The sequence below is a fragment of the Cervus elaphus genome, chromosome 16 (genome assembly GCF_910594005.1).
Source record: "Cervus elaphus chromosome 16, mCerEla1.1, whole genome shotgun sequence".
Lineage (NCBI taxonomy): Eukaryota > Metazoa > Chordata > Mammalia > Artiodactyla > Cervidae > Cervus > Cervus elaphus.
Window position 1 is genome coordinate 32031088 of NC_057830.1, and position 23214 is coordinate 32054301.

The window sequence follows — 23214 nt, forward strand, 5'->3', positions numbered from 1 at the left end:
CTTTTTCTCTTCTTCTTTGACCCCTATAATTCAAATGTTGTTGAGTTTGTTATTGTCCCAGAGGTCTCTGAGACTATCCTGAGTTCTTTTCATTCTTTTTACTCTATTTTCCTCTTCAGAAGTTATTTCCACCATTTTATCTTCTAGCTCGCTGATTCGTTCTTCTGCTTCAGAGAGTCTGCTATTGATTGCTTCTAGAGTATTTTTAATTTCAGTAATTGTGTTGTTTGTCTTTGTATGTTTATTCTTTAATTCTTCTAGGTCTTTGTTAATTGATTCTTGTATTTTCTCCATTTTGTTTTCAAGGTTTTTGATCATCTTTACTATCATTATTCTGAATTCTTTTTCAGGTAGTTTGCCCGTTTCCTCTTCATTTATTTGGACTTCTGTGTTTCTAGTTTGTTCTTTCATTTGTGTAGTATTTCTCTGCCTTTTCATTATTATTTTTTTTTAACTTACTGTGTTTGAGGTCTCCTTTTCACAGGCTTCAGAGTTGAATTCTTTTCCTTTTGGTTTCTGCCCCCCTAAGATTGGTCCCAGTGGTTTGTGTAGGCTTCGTAGAGGGTGAGATTTGTGCTGAGTTTTTGTTTGCTTGTTTGTTTTTCCCCTGGTGGGCAAGGCTGAGTAAGGTGGTAATCCTGTCAGCTGATGACTGGGTTTGTATTTTTGTTTTGTCTGTTGTTTAGATGAGGTGTCCTGGACAGGGTGCTACTGGTGGTTGGGTGATGCTGGGTCTTGTATTCAAGTGGTTTCCTTTGTGTGAGTCCTCACTATTTCATACCCCCTAGGGTTAGTTCTCTGGTAGTCTAGGTTCTTGGAGTCAGTGCTCTCACTCCAAAGGCTCAGGGCTTGATCTCTGGTCAGGAATGAAGGTTCCACAAGTGCTTTGTTATGGCATTAAGTGAGATTAAAACAAATATCCAAAAATGAGAAATCAAAGATGAACCCCAGACAAATGTCAGTTGCAAAATCAGGCAAATAATAATTAAAATAACAGATTATACACATATACATATACATCCATAAGCAAAGTCAAAATAGTCCAACAAAAATAAAGTACAATAGATTGACCCAGTGAACAAAGGAAACCAAAAATTATGTCTACCAGAACAAAACTAACTAAAGCAAAAGCTGGAAAACAAAACTAAAGCAAGGTGCCAAGTGGGGAAGAAAGCAATGAAAATAAAACTAACATATGTTGAGAGGAAAGGAAAGAAAGAAAAGAAAGAATACATATGCAAAGTTAAATAGAGGTAGATAAAGAAGATTTATATACATTAAAGATTAACTGTAAGGGGAAAAGAACAGTAGGAAAAGCAAACAAAGGATTAAATGTAGAAAAAGTAATAATAGGTTTGAAAAATTAAAAAAAGAGAGAGAAAAAAAAGAAAACTTCCCAGAACTGCTAAAGCCCAATGTAGAGGCAGGGGTTTATAACAACAATAAAAAATGTGACTGAGGGGAAAAAAAAAAGCTCAAAAGCTTAATTACATTTCATAGGGCCAATAAAATCAACAACTACAATATAGGGGGAGAAAAAGGAAAAGAATTCCAAAAGAATCTACAGAACAAGTCAAAACAGAAGAATAATAGATGTTTTTCTTGAGTCACTGCTGTCAGAGTCCTTTCCCTCACTGGGAGTCACAGTCCACCTCGCCTCCCTAGGATGCCCTCCAGCACTGCTGATCTCTGGCCCTGCTGTGGGGGCAGCCCAGGCTCTAATCTGGTCCTGCTCCTGTGTGTTCTTGCCTCCAATGTCCACAGCTATCAGAACCAGTGCGTTTTCTTTTGCGGGAGCTCTCAATGTCCTTTTATCTATTCCATAGACACAGAGTCTGCCTCTTGGGTCGTGTGGATTTAATCTGCAGCTTGTACAGCTCGTGGGAAGGTTTTGGATCTTCTTCCTTAGTCACACTGCTCCTGAGTTTCAATTGTGGTTTTATTTCCACCTCTACATGTGGGTTGTACACTGGGGTTTGCTCCCGAGGCTGCCCTGGAGGACTTGGGTCTGCCCCTGTGAGGGCCAGGGGTGGAGGTGGTGCAGCTGCTGGGGTCTCAGGGGTTCTGGCAGCACCAGGTTCTCAGGGGAGTTGGCAGCCAGGGCAGCAGGAAATACAGGGCTCTAGAAGGGCATGGAAACCAGTATTGGCCAATACACTAGTATTCTTGCCTGGAGAACCCCCTTCCCTGACAGAGAAGCCTGGCAGGCCACAGCGTACAAGGTTGCAAAGAGTCAGACACGACCAAAGCAACCCTGCACGCTTAGATGCAAGACTTTTTTTTGCCTGTGGCAGCTCTGAGCATGAAGGTGGCGCAGCTGCTTGGCTTGTGGGGACCCTGGCGGCGCCAAGTGTGCAGGGACATGGACTGCCTCCGCCGTAGGAGTTATGGCCCTATCAGAGTCTTTTTTCCAGCCTCTTGTAGCTGGTGATCAGAAGGCCTCTTTGGCCCGTCTTTGTAGCTCTGCCCGTTCAGGCACATAGAGGGGCCCACTTGGCTGGGGTCCTCCTCTGCAGATCAGTGCGTCAGGCACTTAAAGGGGTACCCTGGGGTGGGGTCCTCCTCTGTAGTTCACCGTGTCAGGCGTTCGATGGGCCAGCCTCTATTGTTCAGCTGCTGATGGTGGCACGTGTGGAGAGAGAGGCTATGGTGATGGCTCCACCCCCATGTGTGACTCAGCAGTATTGCCTTGCTTCCATGGCTGCCCGGCTTTCCTCCACAGGCATTTCCCACCACAGTCTTCTCCCTCACGTCCCCTTGATCTGTCTCAGCAGTCAGCTGCAGCCCCTTGCCCTGGGATTGCTCCACAATCCCTGAACTCCAGCTCCCAGCCGCTGCGCTTCCAGGGGATCTCTGTCCCTGTCCGGGGTATGTACGGCTGCAGCAAGGACTGCATTCCATTTAGGCTGCCACAGATCAGCTGTTTCACTCTCAGCCTTAAATGTTTCTCCTCTGACTCAGTTGCCCCGATGTGGGGATCGGACCCCTGCTTCAGTTTCCCCAAGGGAAAGTTTCACCAAGTTTCACCAAGGGTGGGTCCAGTCCTACTAACACTCCTGATTTTCTCCCTAGTTCCTTCCTTCTACTGAGTTTTGTGGGGGTCTATATATTTGTTTTCTCTGGTCAGGTACTCCTGTCCTCTCTCAGCTGATGTTCTGGATGCCCTTCTGTGTCTGAAGGTGTGTTCCTGATGTGTCTGAGGAGAGAGATGTACTCCATGTCCACTTACTCCTCTGCTGTCTTGTCCTCCCGGTTTTTATCTTTTAATAGATTACCATCCTTTAACATTTGAGAGACTCCACGTAGCGATCCAAGTTTCCGTTGTTTCTCGTAAATTTGGTATTGCACTCTTAACCTCTCTTCCTACCTGGCAGCATTTGGTTGTGTTTAGACAGATCCTGTGTTCCCCAGTTTTCCACAGTGTCCCCCAGCAGGCCTCCTCAGGTACATCACGTGCTGGCCCTGTGGGTATTGAGCTTTTTTAGCTTGTTTTACAATGCAGAATATTGCTGTAGAACTGAGATGTTGTATCAGCCTTTTAATACCATTTTTCTTAAGGAAAACTGCAAACTTTTGTAAGTATTAATTTTTTATACATTTATGGTAGGTATTTCATAAATTTAATATTTAATAAATGGTTTTGACAAATGGATGTTTTAGCAGCAGCATACTTGAACATGTGTATTTTTTGGTATGGCATATCTGAGTATATGTAAGTGCCGTGTCTTTCATTGTTGAAGATCTGGGTGATATAAATTTTTGATTTATTATTATAATTAGTAACTTTTTAAAAGTTTTGCTTTTGTAGAAAGAATTTGCTATTTGAAAGTTATGACACTGACTCTAAATCAAGGATTTATATCATAATGCTTTCATGCTTGTTTTTTTCTTGATAGACTGCTGTGTCAGTAATGAGTTAGTTATTGTAAAATATAAAACTAAAAATAAATATGCTTAATTATATAATGCAAGATTAAGAATTTGTCTATAGAAAGGCATATAGTCATTCAAGGTTTTTTAAAATAAAACTATTGGCTTTGTGTTGGTTCTTTTTCTAGAACTTAGACTTTTAAAATATTGATTTTTGTCTAAATTTTATGTACTGATTTATTTATTTATTTTTTTCCCTTTTTAAAAATATGATGGTTCTTTTTTTCTATCTTTTTTTTTTCATTTATTTTTATTAGTTGGAGGCTAATTACAATATTGTAGTGGTTTTTGCATATAATAATGAATTTTGGTCAAACTTCTTTATGATTTCAGAACAAAAATTGCCCAAGATATTGAGAGGCTAATACATCAGAGTGATATCATAGATCGAGTGGTATATGACTTAGATAACCCAAAGTAAGTCTCATTTTTGTGTTTTAGTTTTGTTGGTTTTATTCTTATCTTAAAATTTCAGTGTTCTTTTAAAAGACAAAGAAATATAGTTAACTTCCACCTAGTTAAGCCTCACTCTATTTTTATCTTTTAGCAGAGATGTAATGGTAATATAAATCATGTTTATTTAGTTAAATTGAGTATGCTACAAATTTAGTTTTTCTTATGTGGGCTTTTAATGGGTTTAATAAGGGAAACATCACAAACTGATGCTTTGTTTTTAAACACTGAAACTACCTCCACTTAAGATAATGGAGATTTCATACCAATGCTGCAGTTTTGTCCTGTAATACTGAGCCTTCCTCTCCTTAGGACAACAAATTACCATCCCCTTTAGAAGGAAAATATGCTTGCTGTTTTTCGACAGTCCCGACTTCTCACTTTTGTCTCTTACTGCTTACAATATGCTTCAGTCATTTTATGTTACTTGCCTGACTTTTGAAGCCATTGGTTTGTAATCCCTGGTGGCCCAGTGGGTAAAGAATCTACCTGCAGTGCAGGAGACTGGGTTTTGATTCCTGAGTCTGGAAGATCCCCTGGAGAAGGAAATGGCAAGTCACTCCAGTATTTTTGCCTGGAAAACCCCATGGACAGAGGAGCCTGGTGGGCTATAGTTCATGGGATTTTAAGAGTTGGACATGACTTGGCGATTAAACCACAACAATGTTTTAGTGTAATTTCCAATTTAGAGTTATCACTGGTGCCATTGCGTTTAATGATTTTGTTGTTGTTGTTGATTCAGTCACATCTGACTCTTCATGACCCCATGGACTGCCTCATGCCAGGCTTCCCTGTCGTTCACCACCTCCCAGAGCTTGTTCAAACTCATGTCCATTGAGTCAGTGATGCCATCCAGCTGTCTCATCCTCTGTCGTCCCCTTCTCCTCCTGCCTTCAATCTTTCCCAGTATTAGGGTCTTTTCTAATGAGTCAGCTCTTCACATCAGGTGGCCAAAGTACTGGAGTTTCAGCTTCAGCATCAGTCCTTCCAATGACCGATGAGACCCAGGGCTGATCTCCTTTAGGATGGACTGGTTGGATCTCCTTGCAGTTCAAGGGACTCTCAAGAGTCTTCTCCAACACCACAGTTCGAAAGCATCAGTTCTTCGGCATCCAGCCTTCCATTACGGTCCAACTCTCATATCTATACATAATTAAACTTCTCATTACTGGAGATAAATGATTTAATAGTAGTCATATTCATCATTTTTGTTTTCATTTATTTACTTATATATAATTCATTAGGTGCCATTGCATTTGTCTCCAGTAATGAGAACTTTAATCAGCCCACGAGTGGGTTTTCCCTTTCTCTCCTTCAACATTCTAATATTTTGGAGAGATTTTATATTTCATTAGTCTTATTTGGAGGAAATAAAACATTTAAAAAGATTTTTGTTAAGAGTCAGGGTAAAGTTATGTCAGAACTAATGACTGAATTTGAAATAACATTCTCAAAAATAAAAAACAAATCTGTTCATAATTTCTTAGTTATTTCAATGTTTTTAATTCTGTGTTAGACCAGACAAATGTGGTAACACAGAACCTCAAGAACTCTTGAGTGTAGCATATTCTTGTTGTTTAGTTGCTCAGTCATGTCCGACTCTGTGCGACCCTGTGGACTGTAGCCCGCCAGGATCCTCTGTCCATGGAATTCTCCAGGCAAGAATAGTGGAGTGGTTTGCCATTTCCTCCTCCAGGAGACCTTCCAGACTCAGGGAAGTGTCGCATGCCAGTGCTATTTCTAACTGAAATGACTTTGGACAAAAGCATTGGTCTTCTGGGAGTCTTCATTTTCCCCCATTAGAATGTAAGCTCTAGAAGAGCAAGAATTTGTGTTCAGTCAGGGAAATAAATGACTAAAACAGTATCTGGCACCTAGTAGGAGCTCAATAAATACTTGCTAAAGTAAGCAATATGTAAAATGAGAATAATACTTCCACCTTTTGGGTACTAATTAGATTAGATAATAGATAATGAAGCTCTCTAAATTAAAAAAACAGTTTTACCTGAGAACTGCATAGTTTCTAGAATTATGGTACTCAATACAAGTCATATACACTTTAAAAAATAACTGGTCTTTTCCATAAGATTACTAATATTTAGAAATGGTATCTAATGAGATGAAACTTTTTGTGATTAATATTCACTATATAATTGTGGGGGAAATCTCTACTTGTAACTGTAATATTTTATTCTGTAAATATTAGCCAGAGTTTGTAGTTTGTTGTGTTGATTTTGTTTTTTGGCTTAAAAATAATGAGGAGGGTGAGCGAGCAATAATGGTGCATTTTTAATCTATAGTGTAGTTTTGTTTTTGCTCACTTGTTTAAATGCTATGCATTTTTTATTCTTACTTTAAAATTTTATTTAGCTATACCATTCCAGAAGAAGCAGATGTTTTGAAGTTTAACTCCAAATTTGAATCTGGGAATCTGCGTAAAGTAATTCAAATTAGAAAGTAAGTCATTAAAATTCTTCTCATTTTGTTTGTGTACAGATATTTTCCTAATTTTCATCAAGTTTGTTTATTTTCTATTTTCAGAAATGAATATGACCTTATTCTGAACTCAGACATAAATAGCAATCATTATCATCAGTGGTTTTACTTTGAAGTCAGTGGAATGCGACCAAGTATTGCTTATAGGTTCAACATCATTAACTGTGAAAAGTCCAACAGTCAGTTTAATTATGGTAAGACAACATTTCATCCAAATTGAATACAACTGAAGATTTATTACATATGCTACTTAGAATAGAGTTTTTAATGAAGTCTGTTCATCCAGAAGAGAATTACATGAAGCAATCTCTTTTTTAACTTTTTTATTTTGAATAGAGGCATAAAAAGTTAAAAGAGTTGTAGAAGCTGCAGAAAAGTTCCATGCTTTCTTCACCAGGTTTCCTCTAATGGTTACGTCCTACGTAACTGTACTAGAATGCCAAAACCAGGGTTTGACGTTGGCACAGTGTGGGTGTATAATTCTGTGCATTTTTATTACATTTGTAGATTCTTATTATTGTCACCACAACTAGGGTAGAGAATTCTTTCAGTACTGTCAAGCCTGTGCTACTCCTTTAGAGTTCACCCTTCAGTTGTAGTTTTCTGTAAATTTTAAAATCTAATTGAAGAAGTTTCCTTTTATTACTAGTTTACTGAGAGTTTTTGTTACAAATGGGTATTAAATTTTGACACATGCTTTTTTTCATCAAATGATTTGATCATGTGATTTTTCTTCTTTAGCCTGTCAGAATGGCATGTTACATTAATTTACTTTTGAATACTGAACCAGCCTTTTTTTATCTGTGAACTGAATTAAATATGTGAATTATACTCATTGTATATAATTGCTAATGTTTTATTAAGAATTTTTAAATTTCTATTCAAGAGGTATATTGAGATATATATATATATACACACACACATATATATATGTTTTTTGGTATCATATCTGATTTTGGCATATCATGGTAACAATGACTTCTAAAACTAGTTGAGTAATACTCCCTCCTCTTATTTTATGGAAGAGCTTGTGCATATTTGGTGTTAATTCTTAAATGCTTGGTAGAATTCTCAGGAGAAATCATCTGGGCCAGGAGATTTCTTATTTGGTACTCTTTTAAATTAGAGATTAAATTTCTTCTCTAATAGTTTTAGGACTACTCGGATTATCTATTTCGCCTTGAGTGAGTTATAGTAGTTTGTTCTTTATAGGAACTGATCAGTTTCTTCTAAATTTTCAAATGTGTATGTAAAGTTGTTCATAGTATTTTCTTACTGTCTTTAATATCTTCAGGGTCTCTAGTGATATCCTATATTTAATTCCTGACAATAGTAACTTGTGTCTTGTCTTTATTTTTCTTGGTGTTTTGTTGATATTTTAAAGAACCAGCTTTTTGTTTCACTGTTTTTCTCTACTGTTTTTCTCATGAGGCAGTTTTTAAAAACTCTAGGGCTGTACCAGCAAAAAAGCTATATTTATAGCATCATTTAAGGCTTTATACTTATTAGTACTTTAGTAGATGTCAAACTTGGGGTTATTTGCCAAGGCATCAGGTTTTTATAGTCAGGTATTATTTCAATGGAAGATTATTTAATTGTATAAACTTAATATCAGTAATTGAAAATTAAGCCATCCAGTTTTAAGTATTTATTTGATGATAATTTTGTGTAAAAAATTTTTTTTTCTGGTGTATGGAGATTGAAGAGCTTAAACAGCTAAGGCATGACATGCTATATTATCTGTTTCAGATAAATGTTCTAAAATGTTAAAAGCATGAATATGATGATACTCTATAAGGGGACATTTCTGAAAATTGAAGCTTTCAAGATTTGATTCTTCCCAATTGTCATTATTTATATGGAAAACAGAAAACTGTATTCTCCAGATAATTATTTTACATACATAGGATAAAGCTTTAGTCAGATTCACTATTTAATGTAATAATTATGGGAAGATAAGGCTCATAATATCTGGTTTAGTTATAAACATTATTTTAAAGTTTTAAAAATGTTTTAAGTAATCTAATTTTAAATGATGTATTCTTATAAAAATATATTTTGCCTAAGGATTCAGTGGTTATATTGACTTACCTGAATAGTGATATGAGTATTCTTGATAAAATCTTGTTTTATTTTTTTACTTTTGGGTATGACTGCTAATCATCGAATGTCCTATTTTTTAGAAACATTTGTTGACCTTAAACTTTCATATAACTTAAAAAATTAACCTTAATTGAAAAATCATTCAAAATAATACCAAAATAAGTAAAGAATCTTATGTTTTCTCTATTTAACTTATAAATATTCAATATAATACTAACAAAATATTTTACAGGAGTGAAGGACAATTATGAGTAAAATATAAAGGCATATTTATTCCAGAAATGATAGAGAATATTCAAGTACTAGTGCTATAGGTAGATGCTATCTTTACTATATTTATTTATTGACTTTTATAAAATAGTACACTAAGCTTTATTAAAATACTTTAATTTTTACAATTAAAAACATATTTTGGAGTGATATTTCTCTATTAAAAAAACTATTTCTGTGTGATAATTTCTTCCTTTAGTGTCGTTTTAAATTTAAAATGAATAAAATTCTGTAACTAAAACCAAGTCAAAACATTGAGACAGATGGCTGCTTTAGTTTTTAAGTTTCCCCTCCTTTTTACCCTTTGCCCACTGGGTATATTCTTGTTTGTATTGCTATTAATATATCATACTTTCCAAACTCACTTTGTAGAAAATCTGGAAAACAGAATGTTGTTAAGAAGAAAATTAAAAGCATCAACAATATATCATCCAAAAAAATAGTATTTTAATGTTTGTTGTTTCTTTCCAGCTTTTTTTAAATAATGCATTATGTGATCTTTCCATACACATAGTTATGTGTTTTTTAAAAAAATGCTCATAACCCACACAGTTTCATAACCTGCATCTTAACTAAACATTATATCACCATTATTTTTCTGGTCATTAAGCAAATACTCCTCTGAAGCATAGTTTAATGGATATCTTATAGAAGTTCTGTAGCTCATTTATCCAACTCTTCCTTTGTTAGACTTTTAAGCCATTTTTATTTTGATTCTAGTTTTACTGAGATTAATTGACCTACAGCTCTGTGTAAGTATAAACTGTACAGCACATGATCTGACTTACAAAGTGATTACAAAGCTTAGTGACCCTATTACGCCTTAGGTTGTATCTAATTATTTTCTACTTTAGCTACTACTGAGATGAACATTATTGTATTATACTAAATACCTGTGTGTGTAGTAATTTACTTACATATTCACAGAAGTGGAATTTCTTTATCTGTCTTCCAGCTCTAAGTATTTTTTTGTTTGTTTGTTTTTGTTTTTTGGATTATGAAACCGTGGATCATATGGGATCTACTATTCCAAATAAGGGAATATGGTAAAGTAAATAAACTTTAGAGAAGATTCTCTAAGAAGGAAATAGAAGATAAAATCCACTGTTTAGCATTTTGTTATCCATCCTTAATCTTACTCATATTCACATAATTTTGAAATTAAATTTTACCCTTTTATACATTTGGGTTAAAAATATGAAAAGTCATTATACACTGTTTTTAAACTACACAATATGTGGTAATAACATTTCACCATGCCATGAAACACCAGTACCAAAATCAGATTGATTGTATTCTTTGCAGCCAAAAATGGAGAAGCTCTATATGGGCAGCAAAAACAAGACCTGGAACTGACTGTGGCTCAGATCATGAGCTCCTTACTGCAAAATTCAGCTTTAAATTGAAGAAAGTAGGGAAAACCACTAGAATCCCTTATAGTTACACAGTGGAGGTGGCAAACAGATTCAAGGGATTAGATCTGATAGACAGGGTGCCTGAATAACTAGGAATGGAGTTCATAACATTGTACAGAAGGCAGTGACCAAAACCATCCTTCCCCCCCAAAAATGCAAGAAGGCAAAGTGGTTGTCTGAGGAGGCTGTGTAGCTGAGAAAAGAGGAGAAGCAAAAGGCAAAGGAGAAAGGGAAAGATATGCCCAACTGAATGCAGAATTCAGAGAATAACAAGAAAAGATAAGAAAGCCTTCTTAAATGAACAGTGTAGTGAAATAGAGGAAAACAATAGAACAGGAAAGGCTGGAGATCTCTCCAAGAAAATTTGAGATATCAAGGAAACACTTAATGCAAGGACGGACATGATAAGGGACAGAAAAGTTAAAAGGACCTAACAGAAGCAGAAGAGATTTAAGAATCGGTGGCAAGAATACAGAGAACTATAGAAGAAAAGTCATAATGACCTGGAAAACCACGATGGTGTGGTCACTCGTATAGAGCCAGACATCCTGGAGTGTGAAGTCATGTTGGCCTTAGGAAGTGTTGCTATGAACAAAGCTAGTGGAGGTGATGGAATTCCAGTTGAGCTATTTCAAATCCAGAAGATGATGCTGTGAAAGTGCTGCACTCAATATGTCAGCAAATTGGGAAAACTCAGCAGTGGCCACAGGACTGGAAAAGGTCAATTTTCTTTCCAGTCTCAAAGAAGGGCAATACCAGAGAATGTTTAAACTACCGCACAATTGCACTCATTTCACATGCTAGCAAGGTTATGCTTAAATTCCTTCAAGCTAGGCCACAGCAGCATGTGAAGCGAGAACTACCAAAGGTACAAACTGGGTTTCAAGGAGGCAGAGGAACCAGAGATCAAATTGCCAACATTTGTTGGATTGTGGAGAACACAAGGGAGTTCCAGAAAAATATCTACTTCTGCTTCACTGACTATGCTAAAGCCTTGACTTTGTGGATCACAACAAACTGGAAAATTCTTACAGAGATGGGAGTACCAGACTACTTACCTGTCTCCTGAGAAACCTGTATATGGGTCAAGAAGCAACAGTTAGAACTGGACATGGAACAACGGACTGGTTCTAAATTGGGAAAGGATTACATCAAGGCTGTATATTTTTATTAACTTCCATGCAGAGTACATCAATTAAAATGTCAGTCTGGATGAAGCACAAGCTGCAATCAAGATTGCCGGGAAAAATAACAAACATGATACCACTCTAATGGCGGAAAGTGAAGAGGAGCTAAAGAGCCTCTTGATGAGGGTGAAAGAGCAGAGTGAAAAGCTGGCTTGAAACTCAACATTAAAAAACTAAGATCATGGCAATTAGTCCCATCACTTCCTGGGAAATAGAAGGAAAGAGTGGAAGCAGTGACACCACAACTGTCATCAACTTCTGGGCCTCATGATACTCTGGGATTTGTTTGGGAGCTTTGTTATGTCGTGTTGCTCTAGCATCACTGCTGGAGAAGGAAATGGCAACCCGCTCCAGTGTTCTTGCCTGGAGAAGCCCAGGGACGGGGGAGCCTGGTGGGCTGCCGTCTGTGGGGTCGCAGAGTCGGACACGACTGAAGTGACTTAGCCCAGCAGCAGCAGCATCACTAGATTTTAATTGTTCTGATTTTGCAGTCTCGTGCACCATCCTTGTTGCTCTCATATCACTTTGTTTTTTAAGTTATTTTGACTTCATAAAATAGCTTAATATTCTGTAGTCTTTTTCAAAAACGATTTATACAGTTTTTTCTAACTTTATTTTTCATGAATATTTTTTCTCAGTATTATTCTGAATAATTTTATCAGACACCCCCAAATTTCCATTGCATAAACTTATAGAATAATGTGGAAGAAACTGGATTTCTTATATTAAATCTTGCCACTTAAGAACATGGTGTATACACACTGAGGAAACCAGATCTGAAAGAGACACGTGCACCCCAATGTTCATCGCAGCACTGTTTATAATAGCCAGGACATGGAAGCAACCTAGATGCCCATCAGCAGATGAATGGATAAGGAAGCTGTGGTACATATACACCATGGAATATTACTCAGCCATTAAAAAGAATTCATTTGAACCAGTCCTAATGAGATGGATGAAGCTGGAGCCCATTATACAGAGTGAAGTAAGCCAGAAAGATAAAGAACATTACAGCATACTAACACATATATATGGAATTTAGAAAGGTGATAACGATAACCCTATATGCAAAACAGAAAAAGAGACACAGAAATACAGAACAGACTTTTGAACTCTGTGGGAGAAGGTGAGGGTGGGACATTTCAAAAGAACAGCATGTATACTATCTATGGTGAAACAGATCACCAGCCCAGGTGGGATGCATGAGACAAGTGCTCGGGCCTGGTGCACTGGGAAGACCCAGAGGAATCGGGTGGAGAGGGAGGTGGGAGGGGGGATCGGGATTGGGAATACATGTAAATCCATGGCTGATTCATATCAATGTATGACAAAACCCACTGGAAAAAAAAATAATTAAAAAAAAAAAAGAACATGGTGTATATATTTTTTTTCTCAAGTTTTTTGTTCCCTCACCTAAATTTTTTAGTTTTCTTCTTGTAAGTTCTATACACTTCTTTTTACCTTTATTCTTAAGTATTTTGTGGGTTTTTTTTTTTTTCCTGTTCTGAAAGAGTACTTCTGTTTTCAAGTTTGTCATTATTTAGAATTAAGGAAGCTGATGGGCTTCCCTGGTAGCTCAGCTGGTAAAGAATCTGCCTACAATGCAGGAGACTCTGGTTCAATTCTTGGGTTGGGAAGATCCCTTGGAGAAAGAGATAGGCTACCCACTCCCATTTTCTTGAGCTTCCCTGGTAGCTCAGACAGGAAGCTGAGGATTTTTATGTTTCCTTGAAAATCAAACTCTTTACTGAACTTTCTTATTAGCTCTCAGTGTTTCTCAGTTGATACTTTGAATTTTTTTGGTAGTTCCTTAGAATTTATTCTTCTCCCTAGTTACGTAATTAATTGTTTCATTGCTTTTGGCTAGATCATTGAGACTGTTTAAACTAAAGGAAGATTTTGGGCATGTTTTATTTGACTTTAATGTAAATGCTACTAGTATTTATATTATGTATGTTCGCTCTTGTTTTGAGATACATATTCTTTCTCCTACTAAAGAAACTTTATTTTTACTGATTTTTTAAAAATCAGAATTATTTTATTTCACTCTTTGCATTTATAGGAATGACTATATAATGTATAACCTATTAATGTGCTATATTAATTTTGCATCCTGCAACTTTCCTGACTTCATTGAAGAACTCTAGTAGTATTTTTAGTGGCATCTTTAAGATTTTCTACGTATAGTGTCATGGAATCTACAAACAATGAGTTTTACTTCCTCTTTTCCATTTCAAATTCCTTTTATTTTGTTATCTGACAGTTGTGGCTAGGACTTCTGATACTGTGTTGAATAAAAAGTGAGGAGAGCGGGTGTCCTTGTCTTCTTCCTTACCTCAGAGAAAATGCTTTCAGCTTTTTGTCATTGAGTATGGTGTTACGTGTAGGCTAATAATATATGGCCTTTATTATGTTGAGGTATGTTCCATCTATACCCCCCTCTGGAAAGACTTTATCATAAATGGATGTTGAATTTTATGAAAAGCTTCTTCTGCATCTTTTGAGATAAGCATATGGTTTTTATTCTTCAGTTTGTTGATATGATGTATCACACTGATTGATTTGTGGATATTGAACCATCCTTGGGCCAAATCCCTGGGCTAAATCTCAGTGGATTATGGTGTATGATCATTTTAACATATGGTTGGATTCAGTTTGCTAATATTTTGTTGAGGATTTTTGCATCTATGTTCGTCAGTGATAATAGCTTGTAATTTTCTTGTTGTGTGATCCCTTTGTCTTATTTTTCACGTCAGAGGGATGTTATCCTCGTATAATGAGTTCAGTTCTATTCCTTCCTCAGCAATTTTTGGCATAGTTTGAGAACAGTAGATCTTAACTCTTCTTTAAATGTTTGGCAGAATTCACTGGTGAAGTCATGTGGTCCAGGACTCTTGCTTGTTGGGAGTTTTAAAATTATTGATTCAATTTCATTATGGGTCTTGCTCTGTTTATGTCTTCTATTTCTTCCTGGTTCAGTCATGGGAAATTGTACATTTCTAGGAGTTTGTCCGTTTATGGAAGTTTGTCCATTTCTTCCAGCTTGTTTATTTTTTTGGCATATAGCTGTTCATCAGTCAGTCAGTCAGTCAGTTCAGTCGCTCAGTCGTGTCCAACTCTTTGTGACGCCATGAATCGCAGCACGCCAGGCCTCCCTGTCCATCACAAACTCCTGGAGTTTACTCAAACTCATATCCATTGAGTCGGTGATGCCATCCATCCATCTCATCCTCTGTCATCCCCTTCTCCTCCTGCCCCCAATCCCTCCCAGCATCAGGGCCTTTTCCAATGAGTCAACTCTTCGCATGAGGTGGCCAAAGTATTAGAGTTTCAGCTTCAGCATCAGTCCTTCCAATGAACACCCAGGACCCATCTCCTTTAGGATGGACTGGCTGGATCTCCTTGCAGTCCAAGGGACTCTCAAGAGTCTTCTCCAACACCACAGTTCAAAAGCATCAATTTTTTGGTGCTCAGCTTCCTTCACAGTCCAACTCTCACATCCATACATGACCACTGGAAAAACCATAGCCTTGACTAGACGGGCCTTTGTTGGCAAAATAATGTCTCTGCTTTTTAATATGCTATCTAGGTTGGTCATAACTTTCCTTCCAAGGAGTAAGCGTCTTTTAATTTCATGGCTGTAGTCACCATCTGCAGTGATTTTGGAGCCCAAAAAAATCAAGTCTGACACTGTTTCCACTGTTTTCCCATCTATTTCCCATGAGGTAATGGGACCAGATGCCATGATCTTAGTTTTCTGAATGTTAAGCTTTAGGCCAACTTTTATAGTAATCTTCTTTTTTATTTCTGTGGAGTTGGTTGTAACTTCTCCCTTTTTTTTCCCCTTCACTTATTCATTTCGGCCTTCTTTTTTTTGCTTGATGAATCTGCATAATGGTTAATCAATTTTATCTTTTCAGAGAACTAGCTTTTAGTTTCATTGATCTTTTCTAATTTTTTAGCCTCTATTTTCTTCTTTTTTGATTTTGTAATTTATTTTCTTCTACTAACTTTGTGTTTTGTTTGTTCTTTTTCCTTTAGATGTAAGGTTGGGTTATTTTTAAGTTTAAAGTTAGATTGTTTGAGATATTTTTCTTGTTCCTGAGGTAAATATATTAATTTAAAATTCTTAGAACTGCTTTTGCTGCATCAGTTAGACTTTGGCTCTATTTTGTTTTTCTTTTCATTTGTCTTTGTTTTTGTTTGTATCTTTGGTGATTCATTGGTTATTTAGGAGTATATTGTTTGGTTTCCATCTCTTTGTGGTTTTTGCAGGGTTTTTTTCTTGGTAGTCTCATAGCATTGTGGTCATGACAAAAGGGTGATGTGCTTTCAGTTTTGTTAAATTTACTATGGCCTGCTTTGTGGCCTAGCATGAGATCTACCCTAGAGAATGTTCCAGCTGCACTTGAAAAGAATGTGTTATCTGCTGCTTTTGGATGGAGTGTTCTATATATATCTATTATGTTCATCTGGTTTAATGTGTCATTTAAGTCCAGTGTTTTCTTATTTATTTTCTGTCTGGATGATCTTTCCATTGATATCTGTTAATATTTACCCTGTGTGTTTAGCTGCTCCTAAGTTGTGTGCATATGTGTTTGTAATTGTTATATTTTCTTCTAGGATTGATCCCTTGATCACTATGTAATGTTCTTCTTTGTCTTTTTTGGCACTGTCTTTGTTTTTAAAATCTATTTCGTCTCATACAAGTATTGCTGCTACTGCTAAGTCACTTCAGTCGTGTCCAACTCTGTGTGACCCCATCCCTGGGATTCTCCAGGCAAGAACACTGGAGTGGGTTGCCATTTCCTTCTCCAATGCATAAAGGTGAAAAGTGAAAGTGAAGTCACTCAGCCATGTCCGACTCTTCGCGACCCCATGGACTGCAGCCTACCAGGCTCCTCCGTCCAAGGGATTTTCCAGGCAAGAGTACTAGAGTAGGGTGCCATTGGCTTCTCCAACAAGTATTGCTACACTGCCTTTATTTTGGTTTCCATTTGCATAGAATACCTTTTTCCATTCCCTCACTTTCAGTCTGTGTGTGTCTTTGGATATGAAGTGAGTCTCTTGTAGGTGACATATATTGTTGCCATATAATGGGTCTTGTTTTTGCACCATTCAGCTGCTCTCTGTCTTTTGATTGGAGACTTTGTTCTGTTTATATTTAAAGTAATTATTGATATGTATATACTTATTGCCATTTTGTTAACTGTTTGAGGGTTGTTTTTGTAGGTCTTTTTTGTTTTGTTGTTTATTCTCTTCTGTGATTTAATGACTATCTGTAGTATTATGTTTGGCTTCCTTTCTCTTTTGTGTGTATATCTATTATAGATTTTGTTTTGTTGTTACCATGAGGCTTATATGTAGCAATCTATATTTATATACATGATTATTTAGATTGGTTATATCTTAATTTCAAATGCATTTTAACAACCCTGCATTTGTATTCTTTTCTCCTCAAAATTATCATTTTTGATATCATATTTTGTATCTGTTTGTTTTGTGTGTTCCTTTACTGCTTATTGTGGATATAGGTTGATTTTACCGCTTTTGTTTTTTAACCTTTCTACTTGCTCTGAACATGTCTGTCCTACTACCTTTACTTTATGTTTGCCTTTACTGATGAGTTTTTTCTTCTAGTAATTTTCTTATTTCTAGTTGTGGCTTTTTCTTTTTCACTTAGCAAAGTCCTTTTAACATTCCTTATAAAACTGGTTTGTTGGTGCTGAACTCTTTTAGCTATTTCTTGTCTGTAAAACTTTTGATCTCTCCATCAAATCTGAATGAGAGCCTTTCTAGCTAGAGTATTCTTGATTGTAGGTTTTTCTCTTTCATCATTTTAAATATTTCATGCCAAACTCTTCTGGTCTGCAGGGTTTTTGCTGAAAAGTCAGCTGATAGCCTTATGGGAGTTCCCTTTTATGTAACCTGTTGCTTTTTCCTTGCTTCTTGTGTGGTCCTCCTTGTGTTGATTCTTTTTGGGACTTTTTGTGGCTTCTGGACCTGAGTATCTGTATCCTTTCCCTGTTAGGGTGGTTTTTAGCTATTATTTCTTCAAATATGTTATTTGCCCCTTTCTGTCTTTTCCTTTTTATATCCCTATAATGTGTGTGCTTGATGTTGCCCCAGAGGTATCAGATGGTCCTTATTTCTTTTTATCCTTCTTTTCTGTTCAGCTTCAGTGATTTCCACTACTTTGTCTTCCAGGTTGCTGATCTACTCTTCTGTATCATTTAGTCTGCTGTTGACTCCTTATATTGTAATTTTTATTTTATTTATTATATTCTTCATCTTTGTTTGGTTGTTATTTATATTTTCAAGCTCTTTGTTAAAAACCTTTGTAATTTCTTATTCTGTGCATCTCTTCTCCTCCTGAGTTCTTTCATCATCATTATGATCATTACCTTGAACTCTTTTTTGGGTAGATTGCCTATATTTACCTCACTTAGTTCTGGGATTTTATCCTATTCCTTCATTTGAAACATGTTCCTCTGTCACCTCATTTGCCCAAGTTTCTGTTTTTATGTATCCGGTATGTTGGTTATGTTTCCGGACCTTGGAAAAGTACCCTTTTGTAGGAGACATTTTGTGTGTTCTAGCAGCAGACTTCTCTCTGGTCACTAGAGCTATGTGCTCTAGAGATGCCTCCCGTGTGGGCTTTTTGAGTCCTTCTGTGGTGCTGGGCTGACCACTGTGGGTGGTATGGTAGGTGTAGCTGGCCCCTGGTCTCATTGGTTGCCAGGCCCTGCCTTGTGCAGAGACTGCTAGCCACTGATTGGTGGGGCTGGATCCTGAAATAGCTGGCTGTGGAACCCGAGGGGTCCCAGGGCTCGTGCTGGCTCACTAGTGGTCAGAGTTGGGGTCTAGGAGATCCTGGGGCTGGTACTCACTCAGTGGTGGCTGAAGCCAGGGCTTGGAGCTGATGTGTGCTGTGGGGCCATCTCTGGTCGGCATATGCATGTCTGGGGCAGCTTTTTTGGTTCAGGGGTGCTTAAGGCAGCCTGCCTATTGGTGGGCGGGGGTATGTCTTAGCTCAGTTAGTTGCTTGGCCTCTGGTGTCCCAGAAGTGATGTCTGTAGACTGTTGAGTCCTGGGACTAATAAGCTAGAGGGAGAATTCCACAATGATACTTGCCAGCACCAGTGTCTTCCTGGTAGAATGAGCACCCGAAAATTGCTGCCCCCAATGTATGTGTCCTTAGAATGAGCTCCAGTTGCCTCTTGTATCTCTGGGAGACTTCCCAAGATCAGCAGTTGGGTCTGTCCCAGGGTTTTTTCAGACGACTGCTTTTTCCCTGGATCCTGGAACATGTGAGATTTTGCGTACATCCTTCAGGAGTACAGTCTGTTTTCCACAGCCCTCCAATCCCCCTGAATTTAAGCCCTACTAGGCTTCAAAGCCAGACATTCTTGAAGCTTGTTTCCTGGTGCAGGATCACTGGGCTCAGGAGCCTGATATGGGGCTCAGACCCCTTTCTCCTTGGGGAGAACCTCTGCAGGTGCAGTCTTCTGTTTGCGAATTGTTCACTGAGGGGCATGGACCTTAACTATACCATGACTTTGCCCCTCCTACATATCTCGTTCCTCTGCTTCTTTATATCTTTAGTTGTAGAAGATCTTTTCTGGTAGGCTTTGGTCTTTTTCATCAGTGGTTATGCAAATAGTTTTGATTTTGGTGTGCTTCTGAGAAGAGGTGTGTGAACTCAGGGCCTTTCAGTTCTGCCATGTTGGGAACTCTCCTGCAAGCATTTAGGTTTTCAATTTTTTTTTTTATACAACTTAATTCCATACCCTCTCCCCTCCAGATTTTGATACTAAGACCTCCTTGTTATTTTATAGGTGGCTTCTAATTGGGTGTGATTTTGATACCCTTGTTGGCCCAGTAATTGCTTAGAAAAGGGTTCGTTACATTTTTAGTTGGTTATTTTGGTTATGATTTTTGTCATTGCATTCAAGTTTTAATCAGTTTTGTTTGTAGATGTGAAATTTATGATTTGGGGTAATTTTATGGCTTAACATCTGATCAGTGTTAGTGTTCATGGGTTCTTGGAAAAGACGTATTCTCTGTTGGCAAAATAATTTTAAGATAAATTGTTAAATTTATTGTTATAAACCTGTTTATTCAGTTTTATGTATCCTTTTTAGTTTTTATATTGTCTGTTTGCTTAAGAAAGCTAAACAGCCTTTCACTTCTACTGTGTTTCTGTCAGTGTGGTAATTTAGTCGCTAAGTCATGTCTGACTCTTCTGACGCCATGGATTGTAGCCCGCTATACTCTTCTGTCTATGGAATTTCCCAGGCAAGAACACTGGAGTGGGTTGCCATTTCCTTCTCCAGGGCATCCTCTTGATCCAAGGATCGAACCCATGTCTCCTGCATTGCAGATGAATTCTTTTACCACAGAGCCACCAGAGAAGCCCCTTTTCCGTCAACTTAAAAAAATGTTGCTTTCTATTTTAATGCTCTGGCATTTGGCACATAGACTTTTATAACTTTTCCATGTTCTTTTTATGTTTTGTGTATACCTGTTGGTGGTAAAGAACCCACCTGCCAGTGCAGAAGACTCAGGAGACGTGGGTTTGATCCCTGGGTGGGACAGATACCCCGAAGAAGGAAATGGTGACCCACTCAAGTGTTTTTGCCTAGAGAATTCCATGAACAGAGGAGCCTGCTGGACTACAATCTGTGGGGTTGCAAAGAATTGGATGCAACTGAACACACACATGCACATTAACAGTATAAAACAGTCACATTTATTCTATTCCTTATCTTTGGCCTAGAATTATACTTACAATTATATTGGTTTGAATTTGATGCATCTTTGCTCATTATTTTTGTAAATAGAGGTTGCATTTTGTTGTTTGACCCTTGCCTTTTAATATGTAATTTTGACCTATTTAAGGTTCTTATAATTGATTTTTTTAATGTTTTCTATTTTTATTCATTATATTCTTCATGTGTTATTCTTCAAGAGCCATCACAGTATAGTATAACACTTCTTTTAGCTGTGCAAAACCAAAATATGTATTTGAAAATAGATTGTGAGGCATATTCTGAACTGGATTTCTCTCAGTCCTGCTCCATCTGCCTTAAGATTAGTAGAGATTCCTCCCAGATTCTGACAGGACGTTATCTGTTGCCAGTCTTCTTTTATTTTCCTATACTTGTAAGTACTTAACTAGGACGTTGGTAGAAGCTATAGAAAGAGCTGTTTGGTAGATGTAATTTTTAAATGAACCCTAATACTAGTTTTGTTAGATTAGTGCAACATACAGCAAATCTTGGTTTGCCTGGTTTCAATAGAGTTAGAAGGAAGAGACCAACATTTAATAAATGAGAATTCAGCGTTTTAAGAAACGATAATTAGCTATGTAATTAATTGTCATGAGATTCATATTGAATTCACTTCAGGGATGGTAATGATGGCTGAAAATATTTGCAGTGGAAACGTCTTCAGCTGGAAGAATGTAGTTGATTGCCATGCATGATTGAAGTCAGGAAGTTAACTAGGAGATTGTAAGTTTCTTTTGTTCTTTGTTGAGACATGCAGCTTGGGGGAGTGTTTAAACGTTGGGTTCTTCTAGCAGGTACGCCCAGTGGAGGTCTTGCTCTTTGTCAGTAGGTCCCTCGAAAAAGGGCAGAATTAGTTTCTTTTGTTTCACAAGTTGCCTTTTTCTTGGAGAATTTTTATGTGATTATATTAAATACTTAGTTTTCTTAGTTTTAGTTTTCTTTCAGTGGGTGATCTTATTTATGAATTTGTGTTTATGAATTTATATCACTGTATACACTGACAGCCATTGTAATCCGTCTCTCTCCCTTCCACTGACCTTACTCAAGAAGGGCTTGCTCAAATTAACACTAGATGGCAGTCTTGTGTTTTAGTAATTCAGAGAGCTGTACTCACAGGCTCCCTCTTTCTCTCCCTGCCCTTCCTCCCCAGTATCTCCAAAGTATATGAAGATTTTTAACCACTCCCTTATATAAATTGAACATATATGCAACCAGGCAGCAAAAAAGAATCTTGGAGTCAACTCTAGCATTCCCATCTTGCTCATGTTAGTTAATTCCATACTTGGAAGTTGAGCTGAGCTTTCTGTTGACTTTTTGTTCCCTGACTCCCCATACAGGATTAGTCAGTCCCGTCAATAAATGTTGCTTGTCATTTTCTCCTTTAGGGCACTCTTCAGGGTTCTACATTGTTTTTGTATGTGGCTGATTGATACCTTTCCTCACTGCGTACCCCTCCCCCGCTAAATTGTGTTTCACAAGATCAGGAACAGTATCTCTGTTGCTGGCCTTTGTATTTATAGTAAGGCATTTTGTAGATGTTCAGTAAGTATTTGTTAAATAAATGAGGTAATGGATGAATGAACTATGGAGATCCTATTAGGAACTTAAAATGACATGCACGAACATATGTCAAGGAGGCTCTAGTTCAAAGATCATCATTTTCTAAATATTTTATTTTGAAATAGTTTCAAACTTACTGAAAAGTTGTATCCTTTATCTACATGTTGGACTTCAAAAATGATGCCTCATCATTCTAAAACACTTTCAGTGTATTTTATGCATGGCATTTTTCTATATAACTGTGGGAAAGCTGTCAACATCAGGAAATTATCATTGATATATGAACCCCATCTAATCTTTAGACCCTCATTTAAGTTTTCACCTGTTTTCTCATCAGTGGCCTTAATAGCACAAAAATTCAGCTCAAACCACTTATTGTATTTAGTTGTCAAGTCTCTTTTAGACTATTTTAGTCAGGAACAGTTTGCGGTCTTTAATGTTCATGACCTTGGCACTTTGGAAAATGAAAGCACTTACTTTGTAGAGTGGTTGTCAGTTTGGAGATGTCTCACATTCCTCATGACTTGATTTAAGTCAGGCATTTGTGGTGGAGGCATCACAGTAGTGTTGTTGTATGTTGGTGGCCCAGGATTTTGTTTTATTGTTGATAGTAATAATTTAATCACCTGATTCAGTTGCTGTCTACCAGACTTTTCCATTGTAAAGTCACCTTTTTTCTCTTTGTAATCAGTAAGTATTCTGCATGTTAATATCAGTATAGAGTTGTTTCCTGTTTACTCAGTGGGCTGTAATTTGCTGCTATCAGTATTTATTTTGGTGTTTCAGCTGCCCAGGATTTGGCCATTGTGATCCCTTGGGTTGTGTGTTCTATTGACATGTCCCTGTCATTCTTTATGGGCGTTCTTGTGCTTTGGCATAAGATGCCCAGGGCTTATTTTACCTTTGTTTGCCCCAGCCTAGAAGCAGTCATTTCTTCAAAGAGCCCTGATTTGTTTTAGTGGAGAATAATATTTTAAAAATAAGATCTGTGTGCCTAGTGTGTACATT

General features: G+C 37.2%; 1 protein-coding gene across 3 annotated transcripts in view; it reads left to right on the forward strand.

Moving 5' to 3' along the window:
• AGTPBP1 (ATP/GTP binding carboxypeptidase 1) overlaps window positions 1-23214 on the forward strand; it is a 183617-nt gene that overhangs the window by 117369 nt on the left and 43034 nt on the right. For all 3 annotated transcript variants that reach the window (XM_043927561.1, XM_043927562.1, XM_043927563.1), the window contains 3 exons: window positions 4264-4347; window positions 6754-6840; window positions 6925-7073. In XM_043927561.1, the coding sequence (XP_043783496.1) occupies window positions 4264-4347; window positions 6754-6840; window positions 6925-7073 (320 nt within the window). The remainder of the gene's footprint in view (window positions 1-4263; window positions 4348-6753; window positions 6841-6924; window positions 7074-23214) is intronic.